This window comes from Phaethon lepturus, unplaced genomic scaffold (genome assembly GCF_000687285.1).
Source record: "Phaethon lepturus isolate BGI_N335 unplaced genomic scaffold, ASM68728v1 scaffold7553, whole genome shotgun sequence".
NCBI lineage: Eukaryota > Metazoa > Chordata > Aves > Phaethontiformes > Phaethontidae > Phaethon > Phaethon lepturus.
In genome coordinates, this window is record NW_010526893.1 from 3,108 (window position 1) to 22,134 (window position 19,027).

A 19,027-nucleotide genomic window follows, 5' to 3' on the forward strand; every position below is an offset into this window, starting at 1 on the left:
CATTGCTGCTGGGAAGTAACTCAACAGGAGGTGTCACACTTTAGCATTTCATTTATTTAAAGTGTCTTACATTTGGTTAAATTAATATAATTTATTTATATATATTATGCCAAGCTGAAACGTGAACTGTTGATGTTGACTGTGCACTATAACTTGCTTGTGCTACTGGAAGGAGGGGGGGAGAGGTGTCAGAGGGGCTCAACAAGCTGAAGTAGAATTTAATTTCTCCTTAAAATTAAGCTTTGAGAAGCTGCTTCAATCACAGCCCTTCACCTAGTCGGTCAACTGCATCGTCTTACCTTGTCAAAGAGCTGCTAGGCAAGACAGGAAGTCTTAACTGAGTTGTTGCTTTTGTGTTACCTCTTCCCTGTTGTTCAAAAAAACACCCCAAAACACAACCCTTGGAGTAACAGCACTCTCCCAGCTCTGTTCATCAGACTCTTTCCTGTCAGCCATACGATTTGACGTACTGATCAGGAAGGAGGCTGAACTCCAGTTCAAAGGCCTCTCTCCCTTCCTGTTTCTGTCTTCAGCAGCACTGTGCCTGTTTACTTTCAGCTGCCTTTTCTAGGGTGAGTTTTGTACAGGTGGGAAGTATTTGGTTTAAGATGACAGATGATGTGACTGGAACAAGAGAAGAAATGCCCTCTGACTTATTTCACTGAACTGCGAGGTGCTTTGGCTATACTTCAAGCAGAAGGATAACCTAGTGCTCCCAGGCCCCACCTGGAGCATCCCACCTTATCAGGCAGGACCCCTGGGGAACCGCAGCTGTCCTTCTACAGTTCAGTTCAGGGTTTGGAAAGAGCTTGCTTCTGCAAAGCTGTGGGCAGAAGGGGTTATTATACAGAACTGGGAGACAACCTTTATCAGTTGTGTGAATTTGGTAAGAATGCGTATAGCAAGTTTGCCAAAAACTTAAGTTTCTTCAATCTCCACAGGAGAACTTTTCACAAATCCTTACTAGGTCATGTTATTACTGTGTTAAATGCATAAAGAATTACATGACACCTCTTTGCTGCAATGGCAGTTAGTGTAGGACCTGGAAGCTGCTGTGCAATCCAAAGCAGCATACCTTATCTTTGCTTTTAAGGTAAAGAGCACCTGCAGCCTAACACAGAATAGTTCGCTACACCCTGCCTGCCAGCTGTTTTGATTGATCCCAACACCTCTCAGTTCAGAGAACTTCTACTCCATCCAGTTTAGAAGCTTAAACCCTTTGCAAAACAGCATAAGCTGTTACCCTGTGTTAAGTTTCTTCCCTTGTAACTCTTTTACCTGCAAGGTGGGCAGGACACATTTTATACAAGCAGACAATAGGACAAGAGTGGGAGTTACCTATGTACTACAGCACTGCTCCGTGCTTATGTACTGCTGGCAGGGAAAGTGAACAACAAACAAAGGAAGGTTGTTCCCTCCTTACATGTGCTCATTTCTGCAGTGCAAGGTGAATATGAATAAAATCTGCACTTTAGAGCTCTGGGGAAAAAAAAATGTTATTTTAGTAACAGATTAATAAACTATTTTAATATTAAAAGTCTTTGTTTGGAAGAGGCTGTTCTCAAAACACTTTTCTGCACAGTGGATGAAGAAGTGGTCACAGCTCAGTTTGTGGAGCAGCAGGTTACATCAGCTGTGCTGCAGCACAGGGCATAACAGAGCGCTCTGAAGCGGCAAGTCCAACCGCAGCAGCCCAGGGAAACTCAAATCAGCCGTAGTGCAGTGTACATGCTTGCCTGCTGTCAGGGCAAGGCAAGCAGCCAGTTGCACCAGCCTTAGCACCCTCCTACCCCCCAACTCAAAGCTCCATATTAAGGCATTATTAGAACGTTTCTAAGCTGATTTTGAGATACAATCCCGTTGCATCATCAGTACAACACTGCCGTCTGGCACAGAAGAGGCTGCATGCCACACTGAACAGGCACCAGCAAGAACTTGGTCCCTCGCTGCATCACCACGACTGCCCCTGTTATGTGGTTCAAGGCTACAAAGCCGACTCCTCCATTTCAAAAGTAAAGCCAAGTGAAATCAGCACAGAATGTAAGCACTGAAAATAGTGTTTATTTGCAGCAGTGCTTGTGTTGTACAAGTGAACTTGGTACTGGGGTCCCCCCTCACATTAAACCCCCACGCTGTGTTGCTTTAGTCAGATAAGCAGCAATATTTCTATCCAAGATGACATACCAGATTATTTTAAAGTCTGAAGTGGTTTCACTTCAGTGAAAAGTGAAGGATATTCATACTAGATGGAATGAGCTACTTAAACATACGTAAGTGACACTCTGTATCTCGGTGCACCTGAGGGGCGAGGTACATCGGTATTCCCAGCTGCCATAGGATAAGTGCAATTCCAACACCCACATTTAAACAAAAGCAACAGTATTTATAGAAAACCTTTGAGAACTTGAGTTTAATAAACCCAGAAACATCAGCTTGCACTTCACATTTGTACAAAACCATACAGAAACCACCTGCAAAAGACATATGAGCTAGCTAGCAAAAACAACAACAAAAAAAATGGTCCTCTGCAACAGCATGTACAGCTTTTATGGGAAACAAAAACTACCAGATCTAACTATTATCTCATGACACTTAAAAATAATAATTTGAATGTCTTTTACAAATACACAATATAAAAAACAGGTCAACTCAAACAGAACATTAACTGAATACACATATATGTATATTTGTGTATATACATATACACACAAATGTATAGAAACTCTCCCAATACTAAAATAGGCCATTGTGGTGAAGTTACTAGCATCTGCCATTTAACTCTTAATGGAAGGAGATGAATGTCCCTGCGTGTGTCTGGGTGTAAAATGGGTTTGTTATCAGAGAGAATGACTGCAATCACAATCTGAACTGACCAGTGGAGCTTGACAAGGTTATCACAAGGCTTTCACATTGGATCTCATTCGTTAATGAAAGAGAAATATTCGTAAAGTACTCATAAAACTTGATGTGGCATCCAACCTGTACAGGAAGTATTTGCCCCCTCGTTACCCTCAATATGAGGAATCATATAACACCATTTTGCCAGACCATAATATAACTCTTTGCTCTTAGAAACGGAGGAGAAAACTGGATTTGTACCATCCTACACTGATCTCGATGAATGCAGTAGTCCAGAACAGTATTTACACATGATTGTGACTGGCGTTCTCTCCTTGCTAGCATAAGGACACAACATGGCTTCCATAAAGGCATTTCACATTTTACCAGACCCGCTGATTGCAGACTTTTTGCTCACTTTTTCAGTAGCATCTTGGCAAAATCAGCATTGGACATCTTTTTAGGCTCCTCAGGGGCTTCGGATGAAGTTGCTGGTGAGTTCTGGACCATCCCATTCTCAGCCTTAGCCACAGGATTACTCTGGCGCTGTAATGCACGAGGCATCATTGAAAGCTGTGTCCTTCCCTTCCCTCGCCTGGAGAGTAAGAAGTGCCATTAAAAAAATATCTCAGTGCTCTTTGAACATACTGTTTTAGCTTGGGGAAACAAAAAGGACTTTGTTCACTATGAGGAACGCTCATTTAAATATTATTCCTGTCATTTGCTTCAGTAGTAAGTAGTGCAAAACTTTCAACGGATGCCCTTTGAAGCAGTATACAAAAATCCTGGCAGAAAACAACTGCCTGCCAGTCCCCCAAAACTTGAAGCTCTGTTTGTCTACAGCGCACGTACAACACAACACCAACACAATGCTAAGTGGCAGGAGCACTCCAAAAGATGAAACAGCAACCTTAATGCTCACTGCAAACAATGGCTGGTTCTCCAGAACGAGAGGACGTGGACGTTATTAGCTAACATCAGATCCAGCAGGATGTTCGATACCCGCTATACTCAATCACTACAGACCTGTTCTATGTAAAGAAGGAAAATCTGCTTTTCCTCATCAATCCAGCAACCCAAATTTTCATAGTTCAGCACCTTTAAACGTTCTCTTATATTCTAGATGAGATTCCGACATTTTCGCGTACGAAGGAACCCAGTGTTTCCTCTCTAAGCGCTGCCAAGCAGTCTCGCTAATACTTACGCTCCGTAAACCTGTCGCGGTACTGCAAACTGCGAGGCTCTGCCCGCCTCAGGCTTGTCTGGCAGCTTTCGGAGCGGTGGGTTACTGATCGCCACCTTGATGACGTGTTCCTTAACTGTCAGGCCATCCATTTTCAGCACAGCCTGCGAGGCCTGAGCTTCATTTTCATATTCCACATAGGCCAGGCCCTAAGTAAGGAAAAGGGGTAACCTACGTTAGTTTTAGTGCTTCTTTCTCTGCCTGACAGCTTTCGCAAATAATTTGGCCAGCTGGTCAGAAAATCATACAGAAAGCAGACCTAAACATCGCTAAGGGTCCTGGGATTCTTTAGCTAAAAATTCTTATCTACACAGATCTACAACCTGCATTTTTTGACTCTCATTCATGATGCCTCAATTTCTGGAAGAGGTATTAGAAAAAAAAGACGAGAACCAAGATCCCAGTAAAATAAATATAATGAAGTACTGCATCAGTGGCAAGTCTTAATTTCTAAGTGTGTATTATACATGTATTCAGGGTGAATCTGCTATTGGACAGACTGTGATTCATAGTAGAGGAAAAGACAAATCAATCTACAGAGCTAGAAGAGAAAGATCCACACAAACTCTCCTGTGATTCTTCGCTAAGCTACAACTTGTACCTAAGGAATTACGTCCGCTAACGTAGGGCCATCATGGCCACCTTAGTTTCAAGAGCAGTAAAACCCATCTTAAGCAGCTGCAGCAGGACTGACAGGCACTGTTGCTGCAGAGACTGGCACTGCTGCCCTGAGAACAGGGACTGGTGACAAAAGCGTTCTTTGCAGGAAATTAATCTGCATTGACTTCACGAAGCAACAGCTGCTAACCACACTGCTGCCGGTGCACCTTCAGTTTTATTTCCAGCAAACGGACAAAAGGCCACCCCTGGCAGCAGCTACCGCAGGCCTCTGCGGCGAGTACGCTAGCCAGGAGGCATCACCTCTCAGTTCTGTTACTGTTGTTCTTTTAAATGACATTCAAACCCTTAAGCTGTATTTTTGGATTATCCAGTTTCACAGGAAATACATCAGATTTTATGTAACATTCAAAGTAGATTTATTTGGCGATTTAGACAGAATCCCAGCTCAGACTAAGCTCAGAACATGGATTGCAAGACTTGGGTACACGAGAGCACTCGTTACAAGCTACGCACGCAGCAGGAACTGTACTTGAGGTATTGCCAGGAGCTAGAAAACACTTTTTAAAAATACATGCCCACCATCAGCAGGATGGCACCCATTAGAAGTGCCCAACATGCCGACATGGCCAAGGTGTCAGGTAGATTCGACAGAGCAGCAGCTGGTTTAGAGTCTCTTATTTAAGAAGGACCCATTTATTCTAGGATGGAAATAATGAGCCCTGTCAGAGAGAGGTGGCTCATTTCTCACTGGCAAATCTATTCTTGCAGCAGGTGTTATGAACAATAGCCTCAAGAAACTGAAGAAAGGGAGGCGGGGAACCCTATCTAGCCAGTTACTTGAAAAACAAATATTCTTTGCAGACTTACTAATGCCTATTTTTACTATACTGAAAGTGCTGTTAACATCTTCCCCTTCATCCCATTTATATCACACATTCTTCCTGTGCAATTTAAGAGATATTTTGGAAAAATTCCTCTTCCCCTCCTACTTCTTATTTGTTGGCACAAAGGCAGACTGGGCTGTGTAAAACCAAGTATTTCTACAAGTTTTAATGCAAGGCCACGTTGGCAACTTTTAAAATACAAAGCTTACTTTTTGTATCCAAACCTCATGAAGAGCTTCTTTCTGAAGGATTTCTTAAAATTAGGAGTGCATTAAGGATGCTTACCTTGGGTTTTCCAGCTCGGTTGGTGACCAGCCGAATGTCTTTCACGTTCCCATGTGCTTTACACACATCTTCCAGCTCTTCCTTAGTGCAGGAAAACGGCAAACCAGATATAAACAATTTATGTTTCTCCAGTGTAGTACTATACCTGAAAACCTGAAGAAATTAAAAGGCTGTTAGATACCAAACCAGTCAGAGACTCCAAGGATTTCCATCTATTACACCCGCAAAAGCTTGTCAGAGTACTTCATCTTTGTGCAATACAAAAACATCTTCAAGTCACGAGTAGTATCTTGAAAGGTATTTGCATATAAACACACAGGCATACACCAAGGACTTGCAAATAATTCTAAGAACTGAGATGCTTCTAAACACCTATGTCTCCTTCACAATGAGAAGCGCCATTGATACGTCTTCTTGTTCAGTTGTCACTATCTCAATCATTAAGATTTTCTGTACAATAACTCTGTAATGCAGAAAACCACTGATTATACAATGGGTATCTAGTATAGTCCATTAATAAGAACCAGTGGATTGTGTAATAGATGCCCACAGCTGCATGACTCAACCAAAAAAGTACTTTACAGATCGACATGCTCAAGCAGGAATCTGGGTACCTCACACTGTTAACAAGCTGCTCAGATTAGCTTCTCAAGATTTACAGAAATCTGCTAATGTCAGTCCTGGTTTTTGGCAAAGTAACATAAAGATGCAAGAACTCCCAGAAAACAGTTTTATTGCTAAGACATAACATTACCATTCCAAACTATCATTTTTGGGCCCCTCACTACAAGACACTACAACAGACATTGAGTTGCTGGAGCATGTCCAGAGAAGGGCAACAAAGCTGGTGAAGGGTCTGGAGCACAAGTCTTACAAGGAGCAGCTGAGGGAACTGGGGTTGTTCAGTCTGGAGAAGAGGAGGCTGAGGGGAGACCTCATCGCTCCCTAAAAATACCTGAAAGGGGGGTGTGGTGAGGTGGGTGTTGGTCTCTTCTCCCAAGTAACCAGTGATAGGACGAGAGGAAATGGCCTCAAACTGCATCAGGGGAGGTTTAGATTAGATATTGGGAAAAATTTCTTTACTGAGAGAGTGGTCAAGCATTGGCACAGGCTGCCCAGGGAGGTGGTGGAGTCACCATTGCTGGAAGTATTAAAAAAACACATGTAGACGTGGCACTTCAAGCCCACTAAGCCGTGTCCCAGTGCTGTCGGGCTGATGGTTGGACTTGATGATCTTAAGGTCTTTTCCAACCTTAATGATTCTGTGAACATGAATTCATTAGATGCAAGCCCTCTGGAAGCAACATATTCTGCTAGCTTTCCTATGCAGTCCCACTGTTCAACCTATACTTGAAAGAATAAAAGTTTACCTTAAAGTCTGGATTCTTGTTCTTGTCCACACATGGAGAAACAAACATTGGTCTTCCCTCCACAACTTTACGATCCAAGCCAAGAGCTTGGAGAGCAGATTTTTCTTCCTTGAATTCTACGTAGCAGTAGCCCCGGAAAGTCCCCTTGTTGCTGAATACTGGACGGATTTCTGCTACCTCCCCACAGCCCTCAAAGAGCTCTTTCAGTTTCCCTTCAGGATCTTCCATGTTGTAGGAAAGGTTGCTGACAAAGACAGTGACATTATCTTTACTGCTGTCATGTAAAACTTTGGGGATGTCTTTGCGACTGGTAGATGCCTTTTCCTTTTGGTTTGCTGGGCGATCTGGCTTTTCAGGTCCACTTCTTCCAAACAGCCCAGTTTCTATCTCCATGTCTTCGTCAAGTAGTACACCATCACCATCTCCCTTGTGTCTCTTGCTGGGCTGCTCTGCTGATCAATGAAATTGAAAGCCTTACTAGAAAAAATTACACCATTTCACTCACCATTGAAATTGAGCTGTCCTGCACTGCCACTACGGAGTTTGAAAATGGCATGTGAAATCACAAATACAATGGCAGGTCTTAAAGACACAAAATAAAACACTCCCGCAGGTTTTTAAGAATGAGTAACAATGGGTTATTTGTCCAAGAAAGCAACTGTTTAGATCAAAGCAACAGGGTATTTTTCCCCTTTTTCTGACAGTTCTGACTTTATTCTCTTTGTCTAATGGTTGGGGGTTTTTAAGGTTTGGGTTTTTTTAATGTAAGAAACACACACATGTAAAAGCTCCCAAAACTCCATTAAAATCTTCTGTTACCACCTTCCAAGAAACTGCCATGATACTGAATAACCCAATTTAGACACGTCTCACTGTCATTTGATAGGTCAAGAAAATGACTTTTTTCTTCTTTAAAAAAAAAGAAACAAATCACTATTTCTCTGAAATAAGAAAAACCCTATAGAAGTTCTAATAAACATATAGTTCTGTTGATCAAAAACCACTTAGCCTTGCTTTCATTTCGCTACCACAAAAGATTTCCTAGGAGAAAGAGACCCTGAATAGACAGCAGCTCTGAAGACACCACCAACAGCACTTCCTCATCTGGCTCTAACTGAAGGAAGGCAACCAACAGCCCTGTTGCCAGAGGTCTAAAATTTTTGGTCTTGTGGGGGACTTTTGTGGGGTTTTTTTTTTGTTGTTGTTGTTGGGGGTTTTTTGTTGGTTGGGGTTTTTTTACCTTCTTCTTCTTGTCCCCATTCACCCTCATCATCATCATCTGCTTTGCGCTTGTCTCCAATCCTGTTTTTTTTAGCCTTTTTGGAAGCTTTCTTTTCTGCACGAGCCTGCTTTCGTTGTTCAGCTTTCTCTTCCTCTTGCTTTGCTAGAGCAGCTTCTTTCTCAGCAGCCTACAAATATGGAAGATTTTTTTTTTTTTTCCTAGTGACTGCAGATTGCAGAGCATTCCTACATGCTATTTTCTAGAATGCTGAACCTGGAGGGTTTTCTCCTAAGCTCCATGAAACACAACGCTAATGGAGTCATCATTTAAAGCACATCTCAACTGTTTGCTCTTATAGCTTTCCTGGAGCACATGTTACTCTAGTATCCACCCAAATGTCAAAGAGTGAAAGATAAAAAGCATCAAAAGACATGAACCATAGTTTAAAGACATGAACCATAGTTTTAAACTAAAATCAATAGTTCTGAGGCTTTAAGACAATTCAGGCTTATCTATGGAAACCAACGTTAGAAATCTGACATTCAGACAAGCATGACCTTAGTACAGGCATTTCCTATAAACTGATTAGGTAGTTCACAGAAAGTTCTGACCTTTGCTCTTTGTTCATTAACTCGAGCTAATCGGTTTTCTGTTTTTTGAACAGCTGCATCCCAGTCTTCCAATGTTCCTGAAGGATAAAAAAAGCCTTGTATTTACCTTTCCCATAATTTGAAAATACAATTCTGGAAAAGTAAGAGCAAATGAGTTCACAGGACTTGCTCTTAGTATTACCCATTACACATGAAAACTCTGAATATGATGAGTAACCTTCAAACAAAAAGAAAAACAAAAAACGAAGCAGAGCAGAAGCCTTTAAGTTATAATACAACACTCCAAAAAGGCATGGAAAAACCCAGTAATTTCAGCAGGCTCTAAGTCAGGCCAGAGAAGAAGAAAGAGCTGCTTGTATACACTACAGCAGTGAAAAGAAAATAAGCCTTCACCAGAACACAAAACACTAGATCAAAATTCACTCTGTATCATTGTACAGTAACTAGACCGGGTAAAACGAGACGACGTGCGGGCAGTTACCTTCTATTCTCTCCAGCGTGAGCAGCACCTCACAGACGTGCTCTGGATAGTCACTTGTGCACTGCACAGCTCGATGCAAGGCCTTCCTGCAGTGCTGGGTATCACCATGAGCTCTGCAGCAGGGAAACCACGGCAGTAAGGAGCAACGCTCCACATCAAGATTACAAGACAGGACAGTTAACTACAGTCTGTGCAAGTGTTTTCCCTCCTTCCCCAGCAAACTCGCACTACACATTGCTGCTGTAATGCTGCTGAAATACACTGCAGAGCTGCTGTAAGAACTTCAAAAGCATATTAAATCCATACGAAGTACACCCATGCTAAGCACCTAAGTTTTTAGTTTCCTCACCTGTGTTAGTTAACTCTTCCAACCAGCCAAGCTCTTACCTTTCTAGGTTATAATACTCCAGCCACATGTTAGCGTATTTGGCATTTCCTTTAGTCATAATGTTGTCCCAGAGTTCTCTGGCTTTCTGCATGTTGTTACATAAGCGGGCCTGAAACATAGCATCCAAAGTACTCAATATTCAGGATTATTTTTCACCACCGTTACCCCCCTGCCTCCCTCCCACCCACCCAGAACAAGAAAACACCACAGATGATGCACACAGACCCAGGAAGATAGATCTGCTCCCCAGAGCGATTGAAGTGAACACCTAATGCAGTCCTACTACTGAGTAACACTTCCCTGTCCACCTGTTACACCAGTCTCAGTTTCTGCCTCCCACATACATTTCATTTTGGTCATCATAGAAAAATTAGATAGTTGCTTCTGAATTTTTCCTTTTGTCATTATTCATGAATGTACCTAAGAGCACTTGAGCTGAGAACTGGTTTTGTGTTTAAGAGAAGCACTTAGGAAAGGGAGCAGGGGAAGAGGGGAAGTGGATTAAGACACCCAAGTCGGATTCACCTGATCTAAGTGTAGAGGTACATGAGTACACTAGACAGCTGACTTATTAGAACTGCTTTAGCATAAGCTAAATCACACCTGGACATACTACCTACTTCCTCTCTCCACTAAGTGGACAAAAAAGTGAAAGTAATCTGGATTCAGGCCCACATTCTTCAGGAGGATTGCAAGCCATCCCATGCATCATGCCCAGAGAAACTATAGCACAAAAGTAACATGACTCAGACTGATTCATATGAGCCTGTGGCAAAGGAAGGAAAATAAAACATCCTCTCGCAGGCAGTGACTGTAGCAGCACACTGACACCTGTACTAGTTTGAAACTAGTTAGTGTAGGCAGCACTAAACTAGGCAGGATTCAAGGCAGTTTACAGACTTAAGTGTTCAGTTCCAAGGCACTGACTAGCCTGCTAACCAGGTTACTCACAGATCTCTGTACCATACTGCAGTCACAGCAGTATAAACATGCTAATAGTCCTGATGACTATCTCAAAGAGAACACTGTTTCCTTCTTGGGATGTCGTGCTTCAAGCCTGAAGCTACACTATGGGCTTGAGCAGTCCAGATACAGGAGTGGAAGAAGATGTACTCGTTGAAGTTGCCCAGACAAAATGCCAGAGTAAAAGAGGATTGCATTCTGTGGCTGGAATGTTAAAACGATCCATCTCCTCTCGCCTAGCAATTTAAATACAGCAGATAGAAACATCACCTCAACTCTTGCCCAGTTCTGCATAATGGTGCAGGATGGATCTCCACTTTCACTGAATCCTAGGAATAAAAATAAGTACTGTTTGTGAACGGCTCTGGGAAATCAAGTGTTTATTAAACAAGTTCTACATTGCAGATGAAGTGTTTATCTGCAGCTTTCTAAAAGTGTTCCAGACACTTGAAGACAAGTTAAATATTGTGTGGAGAATTAGTCTTATAAAAATTATTTTGAACAAGAGAAAACAATATATTGAATTATTTAACTTACGCTCTTCTACTTCTTGTTTCAAATACTCCACAGCACGTGCAAATGCAGACCGCAGCTCTTCTAGTTCTTTACTCGAGTCTTTAGAAAAATAACAGAATTGCCTTAAAATAATAATTTAATTTTCATCTCCTATCTACTAAAACCTCTTCCCTAACACCTACATTTTATTGGCAGGGGAAGCCAAAGTTTATTACTTTAGTAAAACTCACTACAGGCATAATAAAAAAGCATCAATACCTAAAATATAAGGCCGGGCACTTTTGCAACAGCACAATCTATTCTGTCAACAAGGAGCTGCTTTAAACCAACGGAAGTTAATATATTTTATAGACACTAACTGGCCAGAAAGCAATTTTTGTGAAAGAGATGAAGCTAGTGTTACTTTTTTTTAAAACGTAATACCACTGTTTCAGGGACGCACATGGAAAACAGTTTAAATATTTATTCACACATATATCATATATACCTTGTGTAAAATCCACCCTTCTTCTCAGGTAATCAAGATATGCCTGCCAGATTTCCACGTAGTCTGTTGCCTGAATAAAACCTGCATTCAGAGCTTTTTCAAATATTTCTGAAAGAAACAGGGAAAACACACCCACACAAGCATATTTACTTTCCAAATACTGACAAAATTAGCGAGCTACACTGTATAGCACAAAGAAGCATATACACCTTACATTTCTAGGAACACAGGAAAACACAAGAAATCCTACATATCCTAATTGGTTTAGGCAGTGAATGTAAAAGCCACTTCAATTCAATAACGTTCATGCAAAGTTGAAGTAAATTGCTCACTCGGGATTGAAGCTGCTCAACAAAAGCAGCTTTGCCCTAGAGGCACGCTACTGTACATTTCCTCAGCTTTAAGGCTGTAGCAGCAGGATGAAAACAAATCCTACAGGTCACCGTTTGTCAGACATTATTCAGAGTGCAGAGAGCAGTTCTGTACTGTAAAGAAGTCTTGCCGAGATGGTCGTTTTTACCAGAAATAATGTCATGATCAACTCTATGCCTCTCCATCGCCAGAAGGTATCGAATCCACAGCCCAACCGTCCAGGGACAGTTCCTAACAGCGCGGTCATGAGCAGACAAGACCAACTCTTTCACCTTCAGCTGCCGGTCCTGAAATAATCATACAACAAAGTTTGCAGTTCCTATTAGCCAGAGAGCCCATCTAAGACATACCAGCTTATAAAGAGCCAACACATTAAAACAGTACTTCCACTAAAAAAAAAAAAAAAGGCAAAAAACAGGAAAATAAAACTGCAAGCATCTGTTTTGTTCCTTACCAAGTACTGATTGTAGCGTGCCCAAAGATCTGGCACAAGGCAGTTCTCAGCCAAAGCCCTCTCATAGATCAACTGAATGCGAGCTGGATCACCTGCTTTCATTTCAAAATCAATGTAAGCTTGATATTCTGCTAGCTTTGGTGTTTCAGCACCCAGCTATAAAACAGAGATACAAAAAAAAAAAAAAAAAAAAAAATCTTCTGAACAAAGCACAGTTCAAACAGTTCAACTGTTACTCAGAGTAGGTCTCATGCAAAATTTCACACAAAGGCCTGGCCTCTAAATATCAACAGGTTTTGATTTTCACATGTCTCTGAATACCACCCTGGTTGTGAAGCCACTCAGATCCCTACTTTCTATTCCTCTTAGTCCAGCATGGTCATCAATGCTGGAACAGTCAGAGTACTTGTATGCACCTTAGGGTGGCTTGACACAGTCAATAGATTCAATAGTTTCCAGCATGTCCGGTTGTGAGGCTTCTTGTCTCGCACGGCTCACAGCTGAAAGAGTCCCCTACCAAGACACAGCTGCTTTATCTCTGCGACCAGAAAAATAACAACATTTTGGGGGAAAAAACCAAAAGTCACACCAAAGCAATTAACTCTAAGTTTTAAAGCAAGGTACAAGTAACAGCATTACCAGTGCCTCTTCGTATGGTTTACACTTCTCCAATTGCTGCAAAGCTTTTTTGTAATTCTTTATTGTTGTTTCTGGTATCGGATCTTCTGACCATTCCTCATATTCAGCATATGAGGCTTCCATATCTATTAAAACAGACATGAAACCCCATCAATAGCTTACTGGACTAAATAACCAACATTCAAACTATGTTTGATTCTAACACATTTGTATTTCTGTTTACACTTTTGTATCTTAACTGTCACACTATCACAGGCTTACAGGGTTCAGACACTTCATCTTATACAATGCACTACAACACAAACTCAGGACAAGTTATATTAAAGCTACCAATTTTGATTTAGAAAACCAAACTGGCAAGATTTTCCCAAGGCTTTAAAGAAGAGAGACCAACCCAAATTCTTTCAACGTGCAAATGAAGTCAAAGAACTGTGCTTAACTTTCTCCTATAAGCAAAGCCACAAGGAGCTTAAGAATTTTGCTATATCTGCTTCATTCTTTAATAATCTTTAAAATAGCTTCAAATTATGTACTGAACAAACACATAAGCCAAGTTTCAATGAGTAAGAATATTTCTGAATAAAAGGCCCTAAAGACAGGCAAATGTCATTGATTAAAGAATTCACAAATACTACAGCTGCAGTTTGTGTGGCTCTACCAAAAGAATAATGATGACCAGTGCCTGGATCGGCGTAACACAGCTTATCCATGCCATCTCTCCAAGTGCACCAGCTCTTACCTAAGAGTGGGATCCCCAGCTGGCGCCTGAACAGCGTGTGGATCTTCTCAAGCTGGCTGCAGAGCATCTGCTGCTGCTCAGGCGATGGAACGCTGCCAGGAGCTGGCTACAAACAAAAGGATTGAAATTTAATCAGTTCCCTCAAGCCTGAGCTGATGAACACGATGGGGTATTGTTTATGGGTTGGGGGTCTGGGCCTCAGACGACTACATGATCCTTGAAGAACAGGCACAGCCAACTTGCATTTCAGCTCACTCCTATGAAAGCTAAAACTTGGAAATTGCTAGATTCAGAAGCTGGATGAATGTGAAAAGCATTCCTCACTGAAAGCTAACACATGCATAGGGAAGTGATAACCTGGAAAAAAAAAAGTAAGCCAGATGTGATGATGCTATTTCACAAACCCACTGGGCTGCCAAACAGTTTTTCAATAGATCCCTGGTGTGTGCACAGATGATTTAAAACTTCCAGCTTGCTTTCTGATTGTGAATGAAGGGGTGTTCTCCCATTACTCCTTTGTTAGAGCATTTCATAGAATGGTTTGGATTGGAAGGGATATTTAAAGATCATCTAGTGCCACCACCACCACCCTCCATGTGCAGGGACATCTTTTAACTTCCACATCTTATGTAGTAAATGACAAAACAAATAGAAATATTCACATTCTGGACATCTTGTAAAGGTATCTTTTGCAGATCTCAAGCAGTACGTTCCAGGGATAACATGCTGTCATCCAAGAGTCACAAAAAGGGTGAAAGAATGAATGAGTTAAAAGCTGAAGCCGAAAACAGTCTAGAAATACAAACATGATTGACTATGTGCAAAAATATTCACTGGCAAGAACAATGTTTCATAATGAAGCTACTCAAAGCTATTCTTGTCAGTTCAAGCTAAAGCAGCAGAGTGAAACCTTGCTTCTGGATATGAGATTCTATGATCTTATTTAAACACAAATCCACTACTGTATCAACTGAATACACAGAATGTTCTTCCCCAGACCAAACGGTCAGTTTCTACAGCTGAAAAAGAAACAACTGTGTGACATTATAGTCTCTTTTCTCAGAAGAGACTGATGAGGGGGTAGCACAAAATGGCTTCAGAAGCACCACCACAACTTGTTTCTTACAGGAGACTGGCCTTACCTGTGCCGTTTCCAGTATGGCATTCTCAAACTCGCGGTATGCTTCCCATAAAGCTGTTCCTTTTGTCACATGCAGTCCAACCGCAGTTAGTGCTCTCTCAAATATTGAGCGAACTTTCTCAATTCCTCCTTCCTGACCAATGCCACCAATTGAATACTGGGCATATTCCAACCAAATTTCAGGACCTAAACAGAGTTATGAGAAATGAATCACCTAATCCCCTCAGAAATAAAAAACACATCTCTCTGCTTCCCAAACACCCACAAACAGATGAACACATGACAATTTTCTTTACCATCCAATGTAGTAAAGAAAAGTTAAAATATTTTATTCTGTGCTCTTGGTTCAGTACCAGCTGCTACAATTGCCTTCTGAGAGAAGTCACTCCTGTGGTCATTACCGACACGGATGGACTCCTGCATGCCACCTCTGGTACACATGCTGCATCAGAGATGCATCAGGAGCCCTCCAGCAGCAGCATGACTTTTCTTGAGCACACATGCAGAGCTGGGACCACAAAGCTGTCAGACTCCTACAGAACTCAGATTAAAGTAGGTCCTCCTTCTCTTTCCGGACTCCTGTGCTTGCCTGTTCAGTGACTGCTTAAGCAGTGTGCAAGTATGAGGCAGGAGGATTTGCTAGAACAGCGTTAGCTGCCTGGCACCTCTCCTACCAACAGCAGTACGTGAGCAAAATAGGTTCAGGGACCCCCAGCAGACACTATCCAGCCAATGGATGTTAAATTGCACATCTCGGGCTCCAGAAGCAGTCTTTCCAAACCCCAAGTGCAATCCATCCAGCGGATCCAGAGGATACTCCCTCTCAGTTCTTCATGTCTCCATTCCTTCTTCCTGAACGAACACCAACACTCTGTGAGGCTTGCTATGCCGGTGCTGTAACGTGACATTTTGTATATAGCTTCTGCGAGGGATTCGCCTCAATGCTACCAAGCCCTCTCCGCATCTTCAGGCCTCATGTTTTCAGCACCTCGCTACAATACCCGAAGAGCACACAGCTACTTAGTGCTTTAAGCTAAAAAGTTTTAAGCTACAGCTGCAGACAGCTCCTGAGAAATGGGAAGACAAGACACCATGTACTTCCCTCACTTTTAGCGAGGGTGATCAGAGTCTGGTACTGCAGCATGGCTTAGGGTTACCTACTTCGCAGTTCTTATGAACGCTGTCTCGCAGTTCTTACAGGCAGTAACTATCTTCTGAAAGAGCTGTCATGTAGTGGAAATGGCAGTAAAGACAGCGCTAACCAACACAGAAGATGAAAGTAGAAGTGAGCCTTTTAGAAGCATTCACTTTCCTCAAAGAAAAAGCTAAAGAACCCATAATGGGTAATGGAGAAAGCAATCCCTAAATGAGCGCAATACCTGCTGCTTTTAGAGGTTAGAGAAGTGTGAAATATGCATTTTAAACTTTTTACAACATTCATTTAGAAGATCTTAAAGACTGCAATAGTATTTAAAGCATTGCCTTTGAATGGCCTTTAACTCCAATGCTTCAGAAAAACTGAGTATCACTTCACACTAATTATTTTTTATCCAATTTCTGCATTATAACAGAACGAAGAAACTCTCCTAGAAAAAGAAAGCCATAATCTGAATGCAATACAATACATTTTATAGCATATATTAAGAACTTACAGATGTAGTCTTTCACGGCTCTCTCAAACAGCTCATAAACTTTCTCTCGCTCAGAGCTTTCAGAAGCCATTTTTATCTCATCCTTCAACCAGTCCAGCCAAATTTCTGAAAGGAGGAAGTTTAGAATACATCACCAATGTTCAGAAACAATAGTTAAATCCACTTGTTGAATTTTTTTAATGAGAGTTATTAGTAACAGACTTAAAAATGGGGAGAGGGTCAAGGGGGAGAAGAGAGCAATTTTAGCCTCCACGGATACTCACAATTAATTTAAAAGAAAAGTTTGTTAGAGACCTTTTCAAATTAGTACTAAACAAGCACACTTCTATTTAAAGAGAGCACAAGTTGCAAGCAGCAATTTATCAGTACCGTGGGCAGAGGATCAGTATGCACCAGTAATCAAAGAAGCATCCAAAGGTACACCTTTCCTCATGCTTTTACAAGAAACAGTAAATGGCTTTAGAGGCTGCAAGTTTCCACCTGCATAGAAGGAAACTTTCCCTTGCCGAGGCTAAAAGCATGCTGTCAGAACAGCCTCTGCAATATTTACCTCTGTGTTATGAATGAAAAAGAAACACCCATTTCAAGGGCTGCCTGCAACCTCCACCAACATTGTATTTTTTGCTGCTTGCCTGTGAAACTTAAGTTTTGGCAAGATTTTGTCTGGGCTCTGAGTCACATTCACTGACTCAGTGACTGGAGCCATTTCAGTGCTGCCATCCCACAGCTGTATGTTACCAGCCCTACAGCAAAGGCAGCACAAGCAAACATACGCCTGTCCCTGGGCTACAGCAGGTCACATCCTGGCAGAGACTTCCCCAGCTGACAGACAGACAGACCAGAGACTGGAGTAGCTGAGTGCACACAAACACCCCCCAACACCAGTTCCACTCTACCACAGCAGCCTCTGGCAGAGAACAGGGTAGGACAGCGCAGCTGCAAGTGGCAAGAATTTGAACTCCTGCAACAGGCTCACTACCCTGCGTCTGCCAGAGGCCAAGCTCAACGCTGGCTGTTAACACCAGCGGCATTCAAAGTTTACAAAGTCCCAATACTGTTCTTTTAAGTTTCTCCGGATTGGAACAATGTTGTTGAAGCCTGGCACAAAGACATCATTTCACTACTGAAACGTTATTTCACTCAGATGATGCTTAAGCAGTATTGGCTGCAACATGAACAGAAGATGCTCTGTACCTTCGGTAAGTGGAAAGAGTTCACTCATCTTCTGACGAGCTCTTCTGAGCCTTACCAACTCTCCCTCCTGGCGCAGCAGCTTTATCAGATCCAAGTGACAGTTATAGTCAAAAGCATTGATGGAAAGCTTTAAAAAAAAAATTCATTCTTTTAAAAAGGACTGTTGAGTGACAGACATGAAGAAAATGGAAAACATTTAGCAGAACAGAACATCATATTGTCTGCTGGGGCACACAAATCTCATTGTGTGTTCACAAAGCCAAGACAACACCTATCTTCCCGCACAGAGTTGCGCCAAACTTCGCTACTGTTTGCAAGATGCTTTCAGGTCGCAAGTAGACATTTATGAAAAACACTTCCCAGTTTAACAGAGCTTTAACGTTAAGCTTAGAGCTTAGCTCACAGCACTAAAGGTTACTGCTCAGCAGTGCAAATGCCGACACCGGGAGCACAGCGGCTACCAGCTGCAGAAACAGACCCAGGAGTGCCAAATGAAGAAAGCCTTCTTCAACAGTTAACTATGTTTTAATTTCTTCAAAGGCAATAAAAAAGACAGACAGCTAACAAAGGTTTTTTTCGACGAGTACAAACTGCCCACCAGGGCTTTCCTCTCCAATTTCCCTCTCAAGAAACTCCAAAACGCCTAGTTTCAACTTCAGACTCCAAACATTCACCTCTTCACAGTTCCCAGCATCAAACTACACGAGCAGCCACGGATTTTTTTTTTCCCATTACCGCCCGGATTTTTTTTTCCCCATTCCCGCCGCAGCTGCTCCAGCAGGCAGTCACAAAAACGAAGACCCCACGAAGGCCGGGTCTCACCCCACTCCGCGGTTTCCCGAAGGGGAGGCCTCGGCTCTCCGGGACGACCCTTCCCCACAGCCCCGGGGCCGCTCCTGCGGCCGGCGCGTCTCTCACAGCAATACG

The 19,027-nt window shown here is 42.2% G+C and overlaps 1 protein-coding gene across 1 annotated transcript; it reads right to left on the minus strand.

Moving 5' to 3' along the window:
• Positions 1-2,310: 2,310 nt before the first annotated feature.
• SART3 (squamous cell carcinoma antigen recognized by T cells 3) lies at positions 2,311-18,227 on the minus strand (the record flags this gene model as incomplete). The annotated part of the gene is made up of 18 exons (XM_010283203.1): positions 2,311-3,433; positions 4,043-4,230; positions 5,872-6,024; positions 7,242-7,693; positions 8,482-8,650; positions 9,075-9,151; positions 9,556-9,668; positions 9,943-10,052; positions 11,177-11,235; positions 11,444-11,521; positions 11,910-12,017; positions 12,430-12,568; positions 12,736-12,891; positions 13,375-13,499; positions 14,114-14,219; positions 15,256-15,440; positions 16,907-17,011; positions 18,101-18,227. Coding segments are annotated over 18 exons (2,631 nt in total), but the record flags the coding sequence as incomplete, so codon positions are not given.
• Between the last annotated feature and the right edge of the window lie 800 nt (positions 18,228-19,027).